At 46.6% G+C, this 24,441-nt stretch overlaps 3 protein-coding genes across 4 annotated transcripts; 1 reads left to right on the top strand and 2 right to left on the bottom strand.

The window, feature by feature from the left end:
* Positions 1–93: 93 nt before the first annotated feature.
* On the bottom strand, positions 94–1,478 carry LOC120955028 (aldo-keto reductase family 1 member B1-like). The gene is made up of 3 exons (XM_040375487.2): positions 1,235–1,478; positions 1,016–1,158; positions 94–952 (listed from the first exon to the last, which is right to left on the bottom strand). The coding sequence occupies exons 1-3, from the start codon at positions 1,310–1,312 to the stop codon at positions 214–216; spliced, it is 960 nt and encodes a 319-aa protein (XP_040231421.2). The 5' UTR covers positions 1,313–1,478; the 3' UTR covers positions 94–213.
* Positions 1,479–3,036: 1,558 nt separating this feature from the next.
* Positions 3,037–5,984, top strand: LOC120954982 (aldo-keto reductase family 1 member B1-like). Its single transcript, XM_040375385.2, has 3 exons — positions 3,037–3,270; positions 4,700–5,535; positions 5,831–5,984. Exons 1-3 carry the CDS (start codon positions 3,196–3,198, stop codon positions 5,874–5,876), a joined length of 957 nt encoding a protein of 318 aa, XP_040231319.2. The 5' UTR covers positions 3,037–3,195; the 3' UTR covers positions 5,877–5,984.
* Positions 5,985–6,038: 54 nt separating this feature from the next.
* LOC120954981 (uncharacterized) lies at positions 6,039–23,524 on the bottom strand. 2 transcript variants are annotated; one of them, XM_040375383.2, is made up of 10 exons: positions 23,404–23,524; positions 14,895–17,267; positions 12,932–13,083; positions 10,907–11,639; positions 10,596–10,833; positions 10,360–10,525; positions 10,155–10,298; positions 9,989–10,088; positions 8,100–8,243; positions 6,039–7,788 (listed from the first exon to the last, which is right to left on the bottom strand). In XM_040375383.2, exons 2-10 carry the CDS (start codon positions 17,102–17,104, stop codon positions 6,630–6,632), a joined length of 5,046 nt encoding a protein of 1,681 aa, XP_040231317.2. In that variant the 5' UTR covers positions 17,105–17,267; positions 23,404–23,524; the 3' UTR covers positions 6,039–6,629. The 2 variants fall into 2 exon arrangements, with proteins under 2 accessions (XP_040231317.2, XP_040231318.2); XM_040375384.2 differs by lacking the exon at positions 8,100–8,243.
* Between the last annotated feature and the right edge of the window lie 917 nt (positions 23,525–24,441).

The following is a 24,441-nucleotide window of genomic DNA, read 5'->3' as shown; positions in this document are numbered from 1 at the left end:
GACCGATCTTGTTAGTAAGGGTGTACTAATTGACCTTGGTTTGTACATGCACTAGGTACTCGTTTGTTTACATTATATGACGTTTAGCACCGCTTAATTAGAGCAAAGTTACAATTTTATTTGTAATATTTTTGTGTGTGTTTTATTAAATGTAACAAGTCTCTAACCTAGCAAATGCGCCGCATTTCTATATCTCGGTCTATTATGCGATTATTACTCTTCCTTCTCGAACGGATGATGCGGATGTCCGAAAGCGCTCGATTCCGGACAAATACGTCCATTGCGCTCCAACCCCGCCAACTGCTTCATATCATCCTCGTCCAGCTGGAAGCTAAACACATCAAAGTTTGACGCAATGCGCTCCTTGGTAACCGACTTCGGAATAACGACGTGACCCAGCTGGATCTGGTAGCGGATCAAAATCTGTGCCGCACTCTTGCCATGCTTCTTCGCCAGCTGGCCAACCGTAGCATCATCCATCAGTACCGGATCGTCCGCCTTAACCCAGGGTCTCGCCGGCGAACCGAGCGGACTGTACGCGGTAACGATGATGCCCTTCTCCGCACAGAATGAAGTAATTTTCGACTGGTGCAGATAAGGATGGCACTCTATCTGGTTGGTGGCGGGTGGGATGCGTGCAACGTCCAGCACACGCTGCACCTGTTTGGCATTGAAATTCGACACTCCAATGTTGCGCACCAGACCCGCATCAACGAGCTTCTCCATCTCGGGCCAGGTGTCGACGTAATCGGCGTCGGAAAAGAGGAACGTCTTCCCATCCGGTCCCATCGGGAAGAGTTCCGTACCTTCCTGGTAGCCTACCGGCCAGTGGATCAGGTAGAGGTCGAGATAGTCCAGCTTAAGGTTCTGCAGCGTTGTCTTACAAGCACCCTCGACCAGATCGGGCCGATGAAACGTGTTCCACAGTTTGCTCGTCACAAAGAGATCCTCTCTGTTGGAAGATTAAGAAGATGATTAAAATTGGGACACAAACTGTAGCAAAGTTACCTTTTACCTCTTCACAACACCTTCGGCAATTTTGGCCGCAATTCCTTCGCCCACCTCATGCTCGTTCTGGTAGACGTGAGCACAGTCAATGTGCCGATAGCCGACGTCAATCGCGTCCTTTACCGCCTGCGCCACCTGTCCCGGGGGAGACTAAAAGTGGACGTGGAAGGGTCGTCACTTTTTTCACTTGCAGTTGCTACCCTCTTCTACACGAAGTTCTACTTACGTTCCAGGTGCCCAGTCCAAACATGGGAATACTGTTACCATTCTTGAAGATTGCATTCGGTACGACATTGCAAGTCATTTTGCGTTTGGGATGATAAGCGTTGAGAGCTTGCAAAATACAGACTGCCTACTGCGATGTGGAGCGATGGAAAAGGTGAATTAGAAGACGCTCGCTGCCAGAACACACACGCACAATAACTGAGTAAAACAGTCCCCCGCTTGTTCGTGTGATCGATCATGTACCGGTATTGCCGCTTTTATATAAATAGTCGTTCTAAGCAAAGAGAGAGAGAACACGGGAGTTGAGAGCGAATGAATAGGCCGGTAAACGGAAAGAGCGAGATAAGAATAGGCGCGTACGTCCTAATCGTCTTTGCTCGCTTACGTAGAATTTAGATGCGCATGAAAAGAGGTTTGTTAAAAAAAAGAGATTTTGTATTTTTGTCTGTGGTTTGTCCTCCACGCGACAGATAGTGAGGCGTGAATGTTAGAAACACGCAACTGTTATACTGTACAGCAAAAAAACGTCTTCACGTGCTATTGGTACGATTATGATTGAAGTAAAGTAAGAAATTTACATTATCTACAAACAATTGCATAGTTGGAAGCTGTTTGTAATTCATTTTTTGAACAAAATATGACAAAACTGTTATACAAATATTTTTTCAAATTAAATCTTTCTTTCAGTTAAGATAAAATGTTGAACAAAGTGAATGAGAAATTAAGTAAAGGTAAGGTATAACATTAATTTACGAGAATAAATTGCCTATACTGGCCTTAAATAGGGGTTGCTGTTTGCCTGATGCAGCCAACAAGACCAAAGTACGCAGCCAACTGCCCAGTAACTGACCGTTGGCTGTAAAACTGTGCTAATGACCGTTGCAATTATTGCTGTTTAAAAGTGTACAGTACAGACGGACGTGTATTTGTATAACTTTATTAAATACAATACTTGTTATTCAATAAACTTGTAAGCTTAAGTTGAACTGTTCGTTTATTTCACAACAAATGAAACACGTTGTCATATGTTATGCTGCACCAGGCCGTATGTTTTCCCCCCCACAAGTTGATCATCATCATGCTGTATAGCTTATCTATAAGGGTTGGTTGATCACTAGGCTAGTTGCCTTATCGGTAATGAAATACGAACGATAATGTATCTCCTGCCCGATAATGCAACGCACCTCGGTAATGTGTGCCATGTAGTGTTTTTTTTGGTTACTGTGCATAGGTCCACTTCTACCGGCCGGCATTCTAATCTCAACTATTGAGATCGTATTTCGGTCGTGCTGGATGGAAAAAGCATGCTGCAATGTGTGGTTCAATTGGAGGAAATAAGTCATAAAAGAGTGATTACCGTAAGATACAGCTAAAAAAAACATAAGCGAAATGGTTTTATTTATAATACTTTTCTCACAGCATGGCGATGACGTTATTAATTGTCTATGGTTTATGTTTTCTCTCTGTCTTCTCTCTTCTCTCCATTTGTCGCTCACATTTACGCATTTCTCGCAAATCTATGACATTTCAAACGCTAACGTTGTATGCGTAAAAGCGGTGCGCGAGCATGTGTGCGTATTTCCGCGTATTGTAGCGGCGTTTCGATAGTTTACAAACGATGCGTACACGAAGCCGGTGGTTGCTTTGATAGACGGAGCCACTTGTTCCAAGCCAACCAAAAACGGTGTCCCATCTATCACTGTATGTGTGTCGTAGTCTTGTTTCGTGCCTAACGCGCCCTTCATTATCTCGCTCTTCCTCTGCCGGTCGAGATAAGCGTGCTACTCTCTACTCTATAAAACTCGCGCCGTTCGTGACCGGTTGTGTCAGTTTTGCTGTTGTTGTTCCTGGTGCTGGAACGTCCCGTTTTGTCCCGGCCGGTTGTGTTTGTGTGTCCGTTTATTGAGTGAACATTATTCATCCAGTGTGACCGCTTAGCTTGAACGTCCTACCGCACTAATCATGGCTTCGACCGTTCCCTTTGTGACGCTCAACAACGGGCAAAAGATGCCCATGCTCGGCCTGGGAACTTGGGGTGTAAGTATTGTTGTCGGTGTGCATTGATTCGTACGATTCGCCTACGCTTACCGGGGTACAATTACATAATTGACGCTGTGCTGTGCAGAGGGAATCCGATGTAAATTGTCAGCCAGAACGCTCAGTCAGTGCATGTGAATTGCTGTCGAGTGCAATTGTTCAATTATTTAATGTAATGCAGCCTACGGAATGTTTACCCTTTGTTTCGTCTGATTGATTAGTTCCCCAACCCCCCTTCCCTTTGCGTGTTTGAAGGTCAAGCTGGAACCATTGCATGACTTTGCAAATTGAAACCTGGACTGCACTCCACACACTGCTGGAGACGGAAGGCTTTTAGATTAATATTTGCAAGTCCGCCGTCGAGATATTTCCCTGTCTCTAAACAACAACATCAGTGCGTGTTGTGTGGAACTTGCAATGCGTTTGTAAATAGCGAATGAAGGGTCTTTCACTAACACACGGAGGATGGGGTTACCGGCTTCCGACCGGTTAACCCTTAAGTGCTCAAGAGAAAATTGGAGACGTGTAAAGTTAAAAAATGATCTTATTTGATAATAGTAAATTGTTTGATAGTACTACCTAGATTAACTTATGAAAAGGACTTAAAATCTAAAAGTAGGGAAACAATAGTTTCGAAATTTTTACTTCAAAATGCGTTTGTAAAATTTTCTTCTATTACAAAGCCTTCTAATTGTACTAAATTCCAGAGAAGTGATAATGATTTTAAAGCTATATATTACAAAAAGTAATTTCATAAATTGGGGTTAACCTAGAGAGTAAGATGGCTTTTTCCAGGATTTTTGGATGTGTTTCAAAGTTTGTTGAATCTGTCCCTCGATTTATTGAGCATTTCCTATAATTTTTTGAATCATTTGTATAAAAAAATGTCACCACGATTCCAATAGATTGTGGGAACGATTCAAACTATGTGTGGAAATGTTCAATAATCGTAAGAGATAATCTAAAATAAAGGATAAACAGGTAATGAATCGTGAGATAACTTCAAAAACGTTCAAGAAGTATCCAAAAGTTCGCACGATATATGACATTGATGACCAGGTCGAAGATCTTATCAACAGATACTTTAGAAAAAGACGAAACTTAGAATTATTTAGCTTATTTCCCTCTTGTTAGAAGATATCTGGATCGATACGCTTGAAAACACGGCGGGACTTATTATTATGTAGCGAATGATACAAGGATATGAGTTATTCAAAGGGGCTATAGGAAAACAAACCTGTCAAATGATCATTTACTATAATAGCCCATCGTCAATCGATAGTATCCGATGGTCTGTCAATAGCGCCATCTATTATTCAAACTGTCCACTGAAAGCGGTCGATCGATTGTACAAACTTGCCCTACAAATCCTTTTCCCTAATGCCTTCATGAATCATTGATATCAACCTTGGTTTCCTTTTTCTCTTAGTCTCCTCCGGGTGAGGTCGCCCAGGCGGTGAAGGATGCGATCGATATCGGCTACCGCCATATCGACTGTGCCCACGTGTACCAGAACGAGCACGAGGTGGGCGAAGGCGTGAAGGCCAAAATCGACGAGGGAGTCGTAAAGCGCGAGGACCTGTTCATTACCAGCAAGCTGTGGAACACGTTCCACCGGCCGGATCTGGTCGAGGGTGCATGCCGTACCACGCTGAAGAACCTCGGGCTGGACTACATCGACCTGTACCTGATCCACTGGCCGATGGCGTACCGCGAGGGACCGGAATTGTTCCCCCAGGACGAGAACGGCAAGACGGCCTTCTCCGATGTGGACTACGTGGATACGTACAAAGCGCTGGAGAAGCTGGTGGAGCTCGGACTGACCAAGAGCATCGGCATCTCGAACTGCAACTCCAAGCAGGTGGAGCGTGTACTGGCGGCAGCCACCATCAAACCCGTTACCAATCAGATCGAGTGCCATCCTTACCTGACACAGTCGAAACTGTCACCGTTCTGTACGGAGCGTGGTATGATCGTTACCGCGTACAGTCCGCTCGGATCGCCGAACCGCCCCTGGGCTAAGCCGGGCGATGCGCAGCTGATGGAAGATCCGAAGATTGTGGCGCTGGGGGAGAAGTACAACAAAACGCCGGCCCAGATTCTGATCCGCTACCAGATCCAGCGCGGCCACGTAGTTATCCCGAAGTCGGTGACCAAGTCGCGCATTGCCTCCAACTTTGAGGTGTTTGATTTCGAGCTGACAAAGGACGATGTGGCACAGATCGATACATTCGACTGCAATGGGCGGTTGGTGCCGATTACGAGGTGAGTAAAAAATTTGCAGGAACTAATTATAATGGCTAAAAGTATGGACAAGTTCAAGTTCACTGTGCTCTCCGTTATCAGTACGCATGGTGGCGTTATCGCCTAGAAATGAGGAAGCCGTCACACGCACGGCGAAGCGGCCGTAATGGTGTGATTTAATGGCAATTTAGTTTAATTTTGTTACTACCCATCCTCCACCCAGCCTGCCTAATTTGATAATTTATTTAATCTGTGACCTCTTTCACCGTCTAATTCTAATTTTCTCATTTTGGGTTTTGCACTCGTATTCCTATAGTGCTGCTGGACATCCGTATCATCCGTTCGAAAACGAGGAGTTCTAATTCCAGCCACCACAGCCTAGCAGACGAAGTCATCTCTCTGCAATTTGATTATTTGTATGTAACCAGCACGTAACGGTCCAATAAAGTAAATTCGATTAATAATTTCAATTCGATTCTGAGTAAACTTGTGAAGAAAGAAAATAAGAAACATTTCGTATAATGATTTTATTTGAAATTTTCGTTTATTTAACCTTATACTCAAAATTACGTCGATCCTTGACGGCTTGGTGCCCTCTCGCTACTAGAAATCCCAAAGGGGACTTTAAAATTTGCTGGCAAGTGTAACTAGCTATATGTACAGTACCGGACGGAGGAAATGATAATAGGGGCAAATAAATTAACATAATCATAATAGAGAATAGCAGAAATAGCTAACAATCGCTTCCCTGTGCGTTAAGCTCATCGAAACACGTGTGGAGATATCAATAGCAATATCTTCCCCGTTTCCACGTAACAACACTGGGAGCATGTAAGGACGACTGCTCTATCTCTCTCCTTCTCTCTCTCTTTTAAATCCACTTCAATCTCCGCTACTACTAATTGCTAAAGCAAAACGAAATAAATATGGAGTGTTTCTTATGCCTGCGGTTGGCATACAACAAGTACAACGAGATATGTTCAATCGTCAAGAAGATAATACATTTCCACATGTGGAACTATAAAGATAAAGTTGTACGAGGACGCAAATCTGTACAAAAGGGGTCACAACGATCGAAGGAAACGATAGTAATCCAACACTCCAACACCATCCGCCTAGTCTACAGGTTGACCATCGGGTGTTGCTACACCTTCCGGTAGATGAGGCACGACTATCTGTTCCGGAGCGGAAGCCGCTGTCTGGGCACTATCCCCGACACACTCTGTAGGTGGCGGTGATAGTTCCGTTGGGACCGCTGGATACGGTTTAGCAAACACGGGCGGTTGCTCGACGGGTTCCGGAGAGGGTTGTTCCACTATCTCTACCACAGTTGTGCTCTCGAGGTCTGTGCTCTCACCGGCAGACTTCTCCGTGTCGTCTGTAATGATGATTCTCGGCGCAGAGGATGCACGTGGCCGTTGGTTCGATGATTCGGTAACGTTTTCGATTCGTACAACGTTGATCGATTTGGGAGGTTCGCTGCTGCTTCTTTCCTCGGTGGAGAGTGGCATGATGCTGTTTGGTAGCGGTGCGTCATCCACATCCTCTATGATCGTTGGTGTAGTCGAGTGTATCACACGATCCTCGGTTTGGATTGCAGACTCGGGAACATCCACTACTGTTACCGGTTCTTCAGGTTCCTCCACTTCTATCACCTGTTCTTCGTTATTCTCGTTCGATTGTTCTACCTCAGGTTCAACTTCTTCTGTCTCCTGCTGTTGCTGCTGCTGCTGGTCTTCTTCTTCTTCTGCCATCTGTGCCGCTTCCTCCTCCTCTTCATTCTCTTCGTAGATCACATCGCACGGTGTTCGGTGTACCATTGGAGGTATGAACTGGGCAGGTGGGATGAGTACCACCTGGGGTGCATCGCCCAAAGACTCCACATACTCGATCTCATCCACCTGCTGGTGATCCGCTTCCTCGTAAGGCGCTTCTTCACACTGTTCCGGTTCGGCTGGGGCTTGCTGTCGGCCTTTCTTTTGATGCTGCTGCTGCTGCTTATTACCTTGCTGCTGCTGCCTATTACCTTGCTGTTGCTGCTGATTCGATTGCTGCTGTTTCTGCTGCCTTCCCCGGTTTGGTTTCGAACGGCGTGGTGTTTGGGGTGGATGTTGATCTTGCTGCTGCTGCTGCAGCTGCAATTCTCGCAATCGTTCGGTAAGTTGCCGCAAATCACGCTCCTGCGATTCGATCACCGTCTTCAGCTCTTCGATCTGCTGCAAATCTTCCATGCGAGGTTCGCGCCGTTCGTAGCGTAAGCGCATCTCCTCGAAACTGTGTGGGAAGGTAAGCAGACGGGTATTAATGGTAGTGGAAGCCCTCAAAGTCATTGCCCTAACATCTTCGGTTCTTCGGAGTCGAGTTGTCAACGGGTAAAGTCTAGTGGAAGGAACTTCCGAGCAAAACAGTATAGAATACGATGTCACAGTGTCTAATCATGAGCCGTGCAGAGTTATGAGATGAGTGCTGTGAGTGTTGAACTATGATACTATGTACACAAAATCAGTGAGATGATGAACAGAAAGACAGATGACTACGACTAGAACAATTACACTACTACTGGGCGATAACAAAACAAAACTTACAGATTCGTTAGGCAGCGGCACTTTTTATGGAGCGTTTGAATTTCTTGCGCGTTCTTCGTGTCCCGCGACTCCAGACTGTGCACCACGAAGCTGTGCTCTTCCTGCAGGTCCTTCAGCTGCCGCTGATGGCTGGTCGTGAGTTCTCTGTTCAGTGGAAGCGATTGGATGGACAGGAACGGGGGGAAATACGGTTTGATACGAGCATTTTTCGAGACGTGGGATGATGGCAAATTTTCATAAAACCAGAAAAACAAGATAAAAGCCATATTTTGGAGTTTCGAAATCGGAAAATGTAACGGATGCGCGAGATGCGGGTGAGGTGCATTGAATTGATATAAAGAGGGTGTGTAGAAGATAGATGAAACGCAATTAATTACGAATGCAGCACGAATGTGGCAACGAATGGGCAAAATGTCGAACACGGAAAGGTTGAATAACTTTTTGTCCTTTTAAAGTTTTGTTTGTTTGTATTTATTGGTCAACAACACGTTCGTCACACTTTAACAGCCCAACGCACACACGCGCACAAGAACAATGTGCAAAAAAAAACAATGGGGGAAGGCTTTTCCCCACTCTCACAAACAACAACAGGTAAATGCTATTTCACTCACAAAAAGGCAGTGTAGAGAGAAAGGCAAACCGGGGTATTGGGTAATTGGTTGGGGTTGGTGCTAAAAGATAAATGCCAATAGAGCTTTCACGATGCGTTTTTTTGTTTGTTTGTGTGTATCCATGGAAGGGTAAAACAAGAACAATTATGCGTTTTTTTGATAATCATTTGGTCAGTGCTGCAACGTCTCAATGGTGAACCACCATACGTAGCTGACAGTAGACGATCAGCCCAAAGGTTAGCAGTAGCACGGCCGATGCCAACGGTAAGGAATGTGTCTGCTGATAGAGCAGCATCGAGGGCAACAAGGGATACGCTCCTTTCACCAGTTGCACAAGCAGCAGTATTAGCTGTATCAGTGGGTTGCGTGCAGCGGCGGCTTGGCGCATTGGCTCTTCCAGCCCGTCGGCGGTACTTTGGTTTTTGCAAGAATTGAAACGGAAGAATGTTTGATACAGGAACAGTACATATGTTTTACAAATAAAATCATCGTTTATTACCGAAAGAAAAAAAAACAGACAAGACAAAAGCCAAATTGGATAAGGCAACAAGTAGAAGTAGAAGTAGAAGAAGGAGAAGTGCAAAAAATAGAAGAGAAAAGAAAGAGAGAAAATAGAACAAATACATTATCACAATGATGAATGCAGAGAGAGGATCAGATCAGATGAGTTGCACACATCAACAACAAGAGAGAGAGAGAGAGTACAGAAAGGAAACTGTGACAAGGGATACGAGAGTGAGGGTTGAATAAATGGTACAAAGTTTACCAATTTCAGTATGAGAATGAACACAACAAGATTATGCTACAGAAAAACAAAAACTGCTAAATTTCTATTTTCTCTCATTTTTTTGTTGGTTATGTTATTGGAGCCATCTTCCACCGAAACCGCCACAAAGGAGTAATGAGCGTGGAAGGGCTTCCGGATTTTTTTCCTCTTCATTTTCCGGTAATAAACGATGAATTAAACACATGTACAATTTTAAATTTTGCTACAACGAGGGTTGAGATTGCGTGAGAGGGGATGAGTTTGGGATGAATTGGAAAGTGATTAACGTGATTGGGTAGGAAGTTTTTTGTCGATCCACACAGTCGCAAGCGTGGTGTAGCGTCACTAAAAGCAAAGCAAAGCGCTAAAAGAAAAACCCTAGCAAAGCGGCATCTATTGGACATACTACACAAATCCACACAGACCACATGTACTACACCAACAACAGAGAAAAGAATCGGAATCTTTGGGGGACTTTAGGAAAACACAAAAGAGGGACAACACTTGCTTACCTGATTTTGTTCTCAGCATCTTCAAGCCGGTGTCGGTTGCGACTGTCCATCAGATGCAGTGCTTCTTCCTTCTCTGCAACGAGAGCCTTCCATTGTGTTTCTAAAACAAATTCCCGGGAAAAAATTGCATTATTTGGGAATAGATTCTGGAGCAAAGAGGACGAACCTAGCTCCTTTTTGTGGGCAGTTTTCATCAGCTCGGTCGTGTCGGATATTTCCCGCGCAAACTCTTCCTGCACCTGCTGAATCCGTTCGCTAAAGTGCTGCTCCAACTCCAACTTTTCCTTTTCAAACTGTTGCTTGAGGGTTTCTGGAGCGGAAAAATGCATGAATTAGTACTCTGGAACGTTCAGCAAAATAAGCCAACTTACCGATGATTTCATCCTTCTCGGACATTTCTTTGGCCAGCTTGCGCTCGTGCTCCCGCTCGGCACGCTCCACGTACATGCGCGACTGGAGCAGCTTCTGGTCAGCGTCGGTCTGTGCATTGGCCATCAGCTTCTTTTGCTGTTCCAGCTTCGCTTTGAGTGATTCGATCTGAAAGAACGCACAGAAAGCCCTCAAAGTTTTGATGCCTTGCCAATAAGAGTTTTAGAGTGTCATTTACCTCATTTTTCAGCTGCATTTCACGCTCATTGAACCGCCGACTCATGGCTTCCGTTTCGGCCAGTGCCTCGCGGCGCAGCTTCTCGATGGCGGAGGTACGCTCCTCCATGTGCGTCTGTTCCAGCTCCACCTTCAGCCGGTTCATCTCGTGCAGCAGCCGATCCTCCCACTGCATCGCAATCTCCCCTCGGGCGATCTCTATCCGGTTCAGGGCTTCCCGTTCCTTTTCACACAGTTGACTGTGAAGAGAAGTTGATGTACCAAACATTAACATTAAACAATCGAAATGAAGACCTCGCTACTGCTACTTACTATTCACAGCGGTTCTTTATCTGCTGCACCTTCACCATCTCCTCCTCGAGCTTGTTGTACGCCGTCTCCAGCTCCGCCTTCAAGCTCTCCACCTGCCGGGTCATCCCGAGCAGTGATTCCTTCTGATCGTACGTAAGCCCGCGCAGCTGCTCCACCTCCGCCTCGTACGACTTCAGGTGGCGCACCTCGTCCGTGCGCTTGCGGGCCAACTCCTCCAGCCGGCTCACCTGCTCGAGCGCCTGCTTCCGCTCCTTCTCGACCGTTTCCATCTTCTCCTTGCACGTCTTCTGCATGCTGCGGATCGTAAACTCGCAATCCTTCATCAGATCTTCCTCGCGCGCATTGTTCACGTCGCGCAGCTGCTCGAAGCTTTGCTTCCACTTCGCCTCTACCTGGGCCCGTTCGCGCACCGACTCTTCGAGCGCTTCGCGCATAATCTTCTGCTCCTCGGTGCGCTCGTCCAGCAGCTTTTGGCGTTCCTCCTTCAGCCGGTCCACCTCCGATTTTGCGTCAATTAGCTGGCTGTTCAGCTCGTGGGCTAGCTGCCGCACCTCGGCCAGCTTTTCCGTCAGCTCCAGATGTTCGATTTCCAAATTTTGATACTTGAGATTAAGTTCGTCCTCCCGGTCGGAGGCCTTCAGTCTTATCGTTTCCATCTCCGACTGCTGGGTCGTCAGCCGGGCCCGTATGCCTTCGCATTCCTTCAGGGCGGCCACCAGCTCCGCTTGCAGACCTAAAGGACAATGGGAAGGGTGGAAAATAGAGAGAGAGAGAGCAGTTAGTTACGTTTGTGCCAGATCAGAAATCTACAAAATACCTTCTTTGTTGCATTTGTTAAGATCTTTAGAATTGCTGGAACCCATACTGAGCAGCGAAAGACAACGACGAAACACTGTATCGAGGCCTACTGCAACGCAATACTCTACTGCTTCTTGCGTTGACATTACTACCAAAGCCTGCTTCTCGGATATCAAGAATATCCCAAAATCTTGCTAAGGAATGCTGTTTTGCTACCTATTTGGCTAATTCCCGGACCTAACGACGTTCTTGGGGGAAGAATACTACGTCGTTAAACGACTGCTTTCTACGTGTTTGATCAACAACTCCCATCAAACCAAGCTGTTGGCCATCATGCATAGATTGTCTTCAAAGATCTTGGCAGCGATCGGAACTACGTCTTGGGGAACTCTTCAACTTCGGAAGAAAGTCCAATCAAGAATCGTTACGCGAAACCTGTGTCGTTGACACCGAATTGGCATCGCCCGCATTCCATTACCCCTCATCCATTCTTGTCTGTCATCCGGTTGATTTAGGAGAACTGGTAGAACACAAAAAACAAGAACCCTCATATTCCCACCCAGCGCAAGGTCAGCAGGAAGTCTTTGTGAATGCTTCTTCCTACCGGTGCACAGGAACGGAGGATCGCGCGCTGTTTATTCAGCCCCAAAATAGCAATGTAGCTTCTTCTCTTCTCGGCGGCGGTTGCTCTTGGTTGCGGTTACTGTAGCTCGCTTTGTCTGTCAGTCAGTCCCGCACGGGTCCCCCCGATGTCCCCCCCCGATGCGCATTCAAAAATAACGCATCCACGCTTGTCCGAGCTGCGTCGCGCAACTGTCGATGACGCGCGTTGTCGCACTGTTACAAAGATCAAAAAACGGCCCCTCGTAGTTTTGATATAGCGTTTCGGAGGTCTTGGTCAATAAACGCGTCGACGAATGAACCGAAATGGCAAGAAAAAAAAACTTCCGTCTTCCGACCGATACTAAGTATTTGCGGATACACGCGCTTGACATCTGTCGGGGCGTTACGAGCGCACGAACGCGATCGTCCCACGCGGTTCTATATACACACGCGTGACAGCATCGTCGCACGCGTCCACCTCATCAATTTAAAGTTGTTTTGCTCTACCACACACTTGCTAACCGCTGTCAGGAGGGTTTTGGTTGTTTTTTGGAGTTCCTTTTTGGACAGCTCCCACATTCTTGCTCGGGAGGAATCATTCTAGTCTATTGTCCAAACACTTACGTTCCACGTTGTATTCCTTAAGCAACGCATCCCGCTCGACCGCATCGAGCTTCTGCTGCAGTTCGTAGACCTTCACGTTCGCTTCCTTCACGCGCTTTTCGGCCTCCTCTAGCTTGGCGCTGTACCGCTGTTCCTGGTTCACCAGATCCTTCCTGCAAAAGCAAAAAGAGTTATTGCGTGTTGTATTAACAAGCTTTTAAAGAGGGTGATGCGGTATTTAGTTTTGCAGCTACCGTACAGCCCAGGGCTTCCTTTCCTGCCCCTGTAGAAAGTGCTCAACCCTCACCCTGATCGTTTGATCGTGCCGACTGATTGATCACCCTTCCCCCCGGCGAGACAGTTGCCAAGTGAAAATAAATCGATACACGAAGCGATTCCGAGGGTGAAATTGCAATCTCAACATTTACAAAACCCCTCCCCTCCTTGCTCTTCGGAGACCCTACCTCTTCGTGCAGCAGTTTACAACCAGCAGCAGTCGGGTTGAAATATTTCAATAATTTTCATTCACACAGTTTCATTCAGCAGGCCGTCGGTGTGAGGATATCAGCGAAAAAAAACGGCTCAGTTTACACAGCGCTCAAAGCGGGTATACGATGAAGACCTTCTCAAACTTTGGCAGACAGTTTGACGCGTACTCGGTATACTAGTATCGTCGCATTTCGAAGCGGCCCATCTGGTACGTCACCTAGAACGCTCAGCTAAGGAAGAAGTTTTAAGCCTGCCAATGCGCTCAGCTCACCTTGCCCGAAACCGGCCGGTAGGAGAGTTATTTTTAAAAGCACTTAACGTGCCCTGCAAAAAAGCAACGCCCCTTCAACCGTCCGGCAGCGGAAGCGTTGCGTACCCGCTATCTATCTTACAGCTCGCTTAAATAGGGTTTATGGTTACTTTTTATCGTCCAATGAGGGGTTTTGTTGCAGCGCAATGATGGAAGTGTGTCGGAAAGTGCAATTCACGTGTGCTATTTTCCGCTTACTACTACTGGTTAAAGGTAAGTGGGTCATAGCAGGCTGACCACAACAATCCACAGCACCGTGTTTTGTATGATTTATTGCCCCCAACAAAACCATCTATTGAGGTTACAAGCCTGAACAAGTCCTGAAGCATTTTGATATGTATTTTGAGGCAAAAAGTCACGTTTTGGTAGTTTTGTTACAGTTTTGTTGCTAATTAGAGGGAGCTCCTGGTGTGTAATTATTTTCGCCTTTATGACTCATTTAACAAGATGGCGATCAAAAACGGATCAAAACACGGGCCGCACTGAACGGGCCGTTTCAACTCGTTCTTACTTCCCACGTTCCCCACGGGGCTGCTGACGTCAATCGCGAGTACTAGTGTGAACGTGCCCGGATATGAGTCAGGAGAAAAACATCATCGCACAACCGCATTGTCTTTATGGGGGTTTTCACTAAATTTCCTCCACATTTCTTATCGGAAGGTTTCAACGACCCGACCGAACCGATCCTCATTCTGTCACTTCCGTGAGCAGTAAATTAATCGTTTTTACCTTAATCCCCGAACAGCTTCTACGAATGCATACAAAGAACGGTCCCATTCTACGCGTCGCCATCTGCCATCGAGAAGAAACCAGCTGCGTCGCAAAATGTACGTGCGCAAATAGGTAAACAAAAGTGTGTGTTTGTGTGGTGAAGGAAGATGATCATTCAGCACAAGATCTCGCAGATGGCCCCGTAGGAATGAAACAATCCGAAATTCGCAATTCGTGGATCACAATTTGTGATAAATATTTACACAAACGATCGTTTCAATAACGTCACCGGAAGACGGACTGTCTTAACGCGCGCGATTATAGTTAACGATCGTTTATCGACCGGTTGTATTGTGTCTGTGGAAACGATCATCCGTTGATTGCGCGCTTGTTTAAACAAGGATTTGAAGCTACAAAGGGATATAATTTAAAGAAAAAACACACAGCAAAAGAACTTAAAGTAAGGATATTTACATGTCACTGTTGATCTTCTCAACGGTGCCGAAGGATGCCGGCGGCTCAATGTTGGACGGCTGCACCACATCCGGCAGGCTGGCCACACTGTCCTCGATCAGCTCGCTCTTAGTGCGCTGCTCCGCTGCGTCAGCCTTTGCACACTTTTCCTCGTCACACTTTTCCACGCCCTCGGCTGGCGATGACGCACTGTGATCGTATTGAAACTCAATGTAATTCTTGCCCGCATCCTCCCGACTGAACACACCATTGTTAGCACGTTCACTAAATGCAGTATGAGATTGTAGTGTACCGTCCTGGCCCGTCGCCTGCCCTACCTCACTGTCACTGTCCACGTCACTGCTGTCGACGCTGGTCGACGACACTTCCACATCGTCACTGCCGTTCTGTGTCAGCTTGAAGCTGACCTGCTTCTTCTGCGGCGACGGCTGGCGCTGATGGTCCGGCACTTCGGCCAGCTTAAGCACCAGGCTAGCGCGGATCGGTTCCGGTTCCGCACCATGCTCGCTCCCGGCGACCCGGTGCCTGTCATCGTCAGCGGCGTCAGTGCCGCTGGTGGGTGAGAGCGTCTCCTTTGCCTCGTAGAAGACGTCCCGATCGTCGCTAGTATCGTCCCCAGCAGCAGCATCCTGCACGATCACGACCGTGTGGCGGGTGGCCGCCTCTAGCTCGTGCGCCGGAAGTGCCGCTGCCGCCGGTCGCTGGCTGCGTGGCGGTGGCAATGGCGGTGTCGTTGACTTGGTCGTCCGCTGGGACGGGGCTGTTGCTCGTTGCTCGCTGCCGGCCCGGCTTGGCTGTTGGCCCATTTCCTGGATGCTCGTCGGTGCTCGTTGCTCTGCTGCTCGCGCACTGCTGTTTGCTGCTTCGCTGCCGGTGGCATTCGCCTCCGATACGGTAAGGTTCGCTCCCGGTGCACTACTGCCGACTGGCGGGAGGATCGTCGCCTCGGCCGGACTGAGCGCACGATCGGCCGCCGGTGTAGTGGTGTCGTGAGCTGACTGTACCGCGTTGCCGCCCTGGTGTGCGTGATGACCCAGTGCCGGAGTAGTAGGCGAAATATGTTTGATATTTAATAACTGCCCATCCGTACTACTGTCACCACCACTCTGCGGTGTGGTCGTAGTGTGCGTGACAGCGATCGCTAGTGGTGCGCATGCGTTCGGCGACACTAGCGCCGCACCACTAGCGTCGCCGCTGGTGTGTGTCTTCACTAACGCTCGTTCGATCGTTCGGGGCGTGGTGGAACCGTCCTGTTCGGCTTTCGTGACGTCACCGGGCGGAAGGTTAGGCTCTGCATCGGCCGTGCCCTTTCCCTGCTGCATCTCCACAAACTCTTCGATAACCTTGATCGGTACCGTGCCGCTCATTGCCTTTGCGAGGTTCGACAGGTGCGTCCTGCCCTGGGCGGAGCCATCCTGACCTCCGCTGGAGTCGGCCTTCGGGAGGGATAGCTTTAGCACGTTCTGTTGTTGCTGCTGCTGTTGCTGTTGTTGTTGTGGTTTCACGTGCTGTTGATTTTGTTGCTGTTGATTCTGTTGATTCTGCTGCTGCTGATAGCGGCGTCGATTTTTCCCTTTCGCCATTGCACTTTCGCTCTGCGGCGCGTACGAACTCGAACTGTGGCTCGCGTGCGGCGGACGTGGTTCCCGTGCGCACCCGGCACTGTCATCGATCGGGCCACCGTTGGCAGAAGCTTCGCGACCGCTGCCGCACTCGTACTCGGGCGCGACCGAACCGTGCTGGCGCGTTAGATCGCTCGAACTGACATCGATCGCGCGGTGGTTTCGTTCGTCACCGTCGTCCGTCGCTCCCTTCGGCACCGCGGTGGGCCGGCACTTGGAGGGCAACAATTGCTCGGGCGAGCGTTCGCACCGTTCGCCCAAGGGTGCCAAAAGTCCGCCACCGTCCGCCTGCCCCACTGGGCCGCCCGGTGGTGAGCTATTTTTGGTCCGCTTTTCCTCGTCGCCAGCGCGGCTTCCGAGCGTGGTGCCGTCCGGTGCGTTGCGGCCCGTCTGCCGCGCAGCTGCGCTTGCGTACGCATCAGACGCAACCTTCGCACACGGTGGTGGTGGTGGTGGTGGTTGTGACGGCTCTTCGCTGCACACTGCTACCGGTGCCACCTCTGGCTCCTCCGCTGGCACTAGCTGCAGCGGTTTATCGTGTTTTTGTTTTCCCTTCTGTGACTTGGAGCGTTTGAAGAAGCTAAACATTGCGGACGGGCACACACAAACTGCAACCACCTTTGCTCAAACGCACACACTTTTTTCCCGTTCAACTGGTAGTTCCCTTTGAAACAGTTTCTTTGAAACTCAAAAAACAGTTCTTCTCGCACGCTCAGCCAGCGATCGGCACCGGAACAGAAGCTGAAAGATACTGGTTTGGCGCGGAAGGTCGTCATTTCGCCACTCCATACGACGCGTGCGACACAACCAGCGCGTCACGCACGAAGTGTGGTGGGAAAATTCCCAAACGAACGCGTTTTTTCCTTGTTTTTATTCTTTTTTGTTTTTGTCCCGCCGCGTCCTACACTGTTCCGTCATTCATGTGAACCATTTCGGCGAATGAGAGCGCGCGCTCGCGCCCTGATCTTTAATACTTATTTTTGCTCACACTCGCTCACTGACGCAACAATGTCCGCCTAGACGTTACGAGAAGCTTTGCAATCTGTCATGTGCGGTTTATTTTGCCTCCTTTGCTTTTGCTTTCCGCCGCTTTTGAACGCTCTTAATCCTCCCGTCATTCATGAGCAACCATGCGTCTCCATTCGATTGCACGAGACCGCCCCTGTACTTCCAAAAAGTAACACACGCCATTCAAAATGATCTGGGTTGGGGGACGATCGATCCTCTTTGGGGCGGTTTTGAAGCGAATCAATCTGTCAACGGGTAAAACGATCGCCGATGTGTGGGGAAGGAGCTAGGGAGGTGCTTGTGGTTTGTGGTTTTCCCGGAAGATAAATACCGAACTCATCGGTAAGAATCTGCTTAAGCCGCAGTGGAAGTGGTCGTGGGAAGAGGGTCGTTCGTCTGGTTTTGTGGTGAGGTTATTATTAATAAACGGATGAAAGAAACGCGAGAAGACAAGCATGCGATGCTACATGAGGAGGTGAAGCGTAAACGATCGTTGTTGTAAACTGTTTACATTTACAATTCATCCCATTGAATGCATGCAATACAATGCAACAATTATGCAACAATGTTGATTTGAGCTATTCATATTGTGTTCAAGTGTGTATGTACAAATCCTCAAAAAAAAAACTATCGCATTATCCTTGAGCGACTTGAGTACGTTTTAAATATGACGAAACAACGCCAGACCGGCAGTACGCAGCCAGCCCAGTGTCGAGAGCGACCAAGCGTCTCCATCGGCGCGTTGGGGTCTCCGGATCTTCGTTCCTCGTTGCGTGTGTGTGTGTTTAACCTTGAACCAATTTTCAAGTAATGTTTTTAATCTGTTTAGCGGATTAGCAGTATCACACGGTGAAGGGTTTTTGCTTCAAAAATAGCCTTGTCCTTCGCTAGGCTGTCATCACATCTCGCTTGGCTTGTGCACTTTCAAACCCTCCTGCTCCTGCTAAATCCTTGACAATCGGACCTGCAGCGCATCTGCACAGTGTTTAACGCGCGTTAATTAAATCGTTACTTTGCCGCTCTCTGGCCACGCCTCGCGCGTTCCCTTCGTTCCAGGGCAGCACAACAGCAGGCAGAGGAAGGAAACGAGTATTCTAACAAGGACATCCACCTCTCATTGCTCGTGCCCAAGCTCGTGTTGGCGCGTGTGAAACGCTTCGTTTATCCGGAACAAGAACTCGCGAAATTGGGCCTGTCGATGCCGTTTAAATCGTGTAAATCGTGCCGAACGTGCAGGCGTGTTTATTTGCTTTCTACCTAACCCCCAACCTATCTGTGGTTGGGCTGCGAAAAAAAAATGCCATGCCACCCAACGAAAAACAAAAAAACCGCAACATGCTCATCCCAATAAACAAACAAAACGCGCTTCACTATCTCCCATTGAGATTGGGCCCCCTCCTCGACGTCGATTTTTGTGTGGCGTGAGAGACAGGCGAAACTGAAAATGCTGCTCGCTAGCTAGTTTCCGAATACACAGCGAACCAGTCCCCTGTCCTCCCTTTCGTTTGTTTATCGTAGCGAGGTTTAAACGCACCAAAAGGGGAAGGAGTGCGTTTTTATTCGGCGAGGAAAGGCAACGGGGGAAACTAAATTTAGTCCTATCACTATACGATTCACCACAGATTCGAGCGGATTTAGACACGTCTTGCTGGCGTTGCCGTTGTTTGGGTAGAAATGATTGGCATGGGCAGTCGATAGTCCAACCTTGTTATGTTGTTGTTTTTCCTCTGCGACGACCGATCGAATCAATCAACAATCGAAGCAGGAAATCGTTACCATTACAACAACAATGGCAAATACGAGTGGAGATCGCCTGCTCGAAATTGATTGCATTGCGTGTAAATGTATTTAGCAAATACATTTTATGCATTAGCTTTAGCAAACCGCATCGTTGAATTTTTTTTAGATTTGGCTACCAATGACATGTTGTTTTCGGTTTATTTTTGTTTCAAGCTGCGTGAAACTTTCATCCAGTCACGTACAAACAGATGTCAGCCACGCTTAAGTGGATGTTTCGTTTATCCGATGGTTAAGAAAACACTGTTCAATTTTTTAGGGGGTTACTGCCTCCTAACGAATGTGTTTTAAAAAATGATCGACACTTTTGGGCGATGGAATATAGTCGTGTCAATACACATGGAGCGTTCTAATTTCTACTGGTATTAGTGCGTATTTTTTGTGTATTTTTAGATGATCTGATGTTTTTGGGTGGAAAAGAAAAGGGATGTCTAACAATCCTTTTAGTAGTACGGTCTTTTGTGATTATTTCTATTAGTAGTACAGCATTTTTTGCCTTTTTTTCTTTTAATTTAATTTAATTTTTAGTGAAGATTGGTTTCAAGTCAACGACAAACTATGGATAGCTTCCTCCTTTGAAAAGCTTAATATAATTTAAATTAATTTAAACATATACTTTTATTAATATAAAGTGCAAATTGGAAATTTAAAATTATTTGGTGCAATATTTATCGATGCAATGTGTAGTTTTTTGCATAAAAATATAAGTCATTATATCCCCCAATGATTTTCAGTCAAGATAAATTCATTGAATACATTTTACCGCCGTTGTCACTAAATGTTGGCTCTAAAGCATCTATTTTGACTGTACAATTCAATTTTACATTCTAACGGACCTATTGTTGTCTGTAAGTCATCAATTTTTGACTCTTGTAAGAATTATGAACAGTTTACAAGGTATTTAAGCTGGTTTATGACAATTGTAATTAATACATAACATAAACAATACAAAATCCGTAAAATTATAAAGCTTTTTTTTAAATAATTCAATTGAATAAATTGTAAAGCTATTGTATATAACACCTCAAAATACATGCCATCCTTTTACACTTCATTGAAACCTCCAAAATTGGCATAACAATTGAATGGAGGAGTTTTGAATTATACCAATGAAATTATGATTTACTTAACTTAAATTGTATAATTTTGGATCACACAATTTCAGACATTACGTTACATTTTGTAAATTAAGCGATTGGCTCTAGTGATGTTAAAAACAGATCTTTTTGATGATCGGCTCAGTTCCGGTTCATTCATAAAGGTGATCCGGATCATTTGATCGGATCAATCATTCAATCGTGCGTTCTCTGCTAAATCTGTCATTTAATGCCAAAGATAACATGGTTTACTGGGTTCTACAAAGGTGTTTTGACTGTTTCCCAATTTTGTTTTCGAATGCTTCCAATAGTTTTTGGTTCGTTCTCACTATTTATTGGGCGTTACCCATTTTTTTGGGTGAATTGTACTGATGTGCTATAATACGGTACCATAATTATGAGAAAACTATACAAAAATATATGGGAAACGGTTAATAAATCGTGAGACGGATCCTAAACCTTATAGGAACCAACCAATAAAATGTGGAAACCCTGTATCAAGTGCTGTTCGTCATTTAGATTCTGGCTGAGACGAAGCACGAGGCGAAAATATGCAGTACGTGTTAAGGAGCGAACGAACGAGCATCCACACGATTAGCGTAAATAAGTCAGTTTGTCAAATTTTATATGGAATTGAGGCCTCGCACGCAGATATCTCCACAGATTATGGGTGCTCGAATTCAAAGCATGAGTCGGATCGAAGCGGTGTCACCAGGCTTTCTCGTTTTGGCATAAAGAATCACACACGTGTAAGATATGTCTTATCTGCTATCTAAAGAAAGAAGAATGCTGATCCGAAAATGATACCTGCTCACGAGCTCATTTGGCGCATTCGATCATTCGCCTCTGCTTCTTTCAGAGAAGCTATGATCCGGATCTTTCAAAAACTGATGCATAATACCTGATCACTTGCTCACTAGCTCGTTTGGCGCATTCGAACAATCGCTTTTGTTACTCTCTGGGAAGCGATGATCTGGATCTTTCAAAAACTGATGCATGTTTCACTCGCTCAATTTACTGATCCGGATCATATGAATGAAACCGGATCTGATCTTAAATCACTAATTTACTCACAGACAGATAAATTGATGCTTGAGAGACAAACATCTTTCAAAAATAGATGCCTTAGAGACAAAAACGTTGACATGCTGTAAAAACATGGTGTCTTAGAGACAAAAATAAGAGAGTTAGAGTCACAACTTAGTGACAAAGAAAGTATAATTGTTCTCATCTTACACTACGCACATCTGCACGACTTTATTGGGGAAAATGAAAGACAATGAGGAAATTAAATAATTTCGGTTGTTTGGAAATAGATCATAAATCCTACAAAAACGCTACTTCTATTTGCCCCTTTAAGGCTCTAAGTTTAAGGTTTAAGTTTTAAAACTCTTAATAAGGCTTTCAAGTTAAGCCATAACGAATGCAATTGTTTTCATCTGGTTTTAGCATTCGATATATTCCACAACTACGAAAAGTTCCATGGTTTGTAAATAATTTCATTAGAACATTAAGCAATCAATATGTTATGATATTAGGATGTTGTTATGATCTGCTTGCATCTTTTACGCTTGTTTTACCTATTAACGCGATGTTCGCAGTACAATTTAATCCCTGTTTTAGAAACCTTGCACGCACCGTACAATCCTCCCAAACAGCCCTTCAAGATCGCCACCCGCTTATTCAAACCTTCCCCACTTCAAAATAGCACACATCGTCTCAGGAGAGCTCACAACGCCGGTCCTCAACCAAAAGAGGGAGGGCATGGTTAGATCCACCGATCTTAGATAGCGCAGCAAAAACTTCAACCGGTGGTGCAGTTACAAAATTAGTGCGTCTAAACATAGCACACTCTCGCACACACACACACACACACACATACACGCTGGTTTGAAGTCTGTATAGTTCCCACCCAAAAAAAACTGGGGCCAGTTTGCCCGCTGCACCGGTACCGGGGTCGGCAAAGCGCAAATCGATCAGGACCAGCACACCAATCACCGCGACGGACAAACAGCATGCTCTTCCCCCTGGTAAGTACGCGCTGTCAAATGAATCATCTTCGAGCGGTGAAGTCCGGCCAGTCACTCATCAGGTTGAGGGGTTGGCGTTTTTTTTTCTACACTGCCGAAAGAAGACCGCTGCCGAGGTTCTTACGAGCTACCCCCAGTCTCAACTGCTTCTGTATTGCGACAGGAAGAGCAACAGCACGATCGGTCGGCGGATGCTTTTGTAAAGCTGTATCCAACGCACAGCACAGTGGAATGCATTGTGCAATGGCGCACGATTGTTACATGTTACGACTGAAAAAAGAGGGAGAGATGTTGTAATTGTTCTGTGCTGTAACATTCTTATGACAGCTTCAATTACTGTTGAAAAGATGGGGAAAGAAATTGAGACATTAAAAACACCGACTACACAAAATCTCCCTTTTTATTGTCCATTGGAAACGCATTCGGAACACATAATTGACTTTGCAAAACGCTCCGCCGCTGTGAGTGAGTGAGGGTGTCGTCGTATTTATAAAATCGTAAAACTGTAGCCCCACCTCGGGAATCACCGCGCAATGGTGGTAATAATTAGCTCCCACCAGCCAACCACACAAGACGTACAAGGTGTAGTACGTGTTTTTGGGCGCGTGCCAGAGAGAAATATGGGCCACCACGAGATGAAGGTGCGTTCGTGCGGCTGCAATGAGAAGCTGCTTGGGAGATTTTTGTTGTTGTCTAAATAGCATCCCGTTCCCTCTAAAACACGAGATTGTGCAGCCCGTAAATTAAGGCAAAATAAAAACAGAAAGGAAACCAGACTTCACGAGACCACGGTGACACGAATTTCTATGTCACTCCCGCTGAACGATCATATGGTTGAGTTGCTGTTTGCTTCACTGTTTCATACTACCGCGTTCGATCACATTTCACATACACCATACAGGTTTTAAATCACACAAACACTTGAAGAGGACAATTCACACTCTATTCCACTAACCGGAAGCAACACAATCAACCGAGTGACACTCAACGCACAGTCGAATAATTCCGGCTTTGCGGCTGCCCGGTTGGAAGATAGATCCGCCAACGGTCGACTGTCACTACCGACTGACTGTGCTCGTACCGGACTGGGTCTTCCGAAGGCCACCGCGGTGCAAGTGCGTACGCAGTTCGACCTCCTTCTCTTCTAGCTGAGTTCACCCAAACCCGCCCACCCGAAACAGCGCTTCTCCAAAAAGGATCCCAACCGACCGACCGACCTGATCGTGTGCATGTGTTTCCTTCTTTCCCCGGGCGCCGTAAACGCCGTAATCATGTCCGCGTCGGTCGCAATTTTCCAAACCCATCCCAGACTTTCCAACTTCCAACTGCCGCGGTGGGTAAGGGTGGTGACGTTTTTACTGCTCCCTCACAAGATCTGCCTCCCTTCCCCAGCTTCAAGTGCGATCGGTTCGAGTTTTGCGGAGGAGTTTTGTTTTCTTTCGACCGGTGTGTGCCAATATGTGTGCCCGTGTTTGATCGCCTGGTTTAAGTAGCGTGAGGAAATGAAGGGCTTAGGAAGGGAACGTGGTTGACACATAGTTTTACTGCCCTGTGAAGAGGATGTTTCTGTTTTCTATGCCCAAAAAAAATGAATCACAATCGGCTTATGTTCGGGTTTTGTGGTTTTCCCATCCACAGCGTTCGTTTTTTTCTTCTATTTTCTTTTCTTCCCTTATCCCAGTATCAACCAATTTTCCCCATTTTATACCCCATTGACCAGACGCGGGAAAAGATACGTTTGACGTCAATGTGAAATGTTGCGACCGGGGAAACCCCCCCCCCCCCCCCCCCTGCTTCGCTACCGTCTCAATCGTGCGCGTCAGTTGCGATCGCACGATCGAGTTTTTGGTTAGAAAAACATACGCACACAAACACATCCCACACATGGGATGAAGCACCGGAAGATGGAGATGGGGGAGTCTGTTCTCATCCAAATGTAAAGACGATGATCTTCGATCTTCACCGACAATGATTATAATAATAAAAATAAATC

This window comes from Anopheles coluzzii, chromosome 3 (genome assembly GCF_943734685.1).
Source record: "Anopheles coluzzii chromosome 3, AcolN3, whole genome shotgun sequence".
In the NCBI taxonomy this organism is placed as follows: Eukaryota; Metazoa; Arthropoda; class Insecta; order Diptera; family Culicidae; genus Anopheles; species Anopheles coluzzii.
Note: the sequence above shows the minus strand (reverse complement) of the source record. Positions and strands in the feature narration are given on the sequence as shown.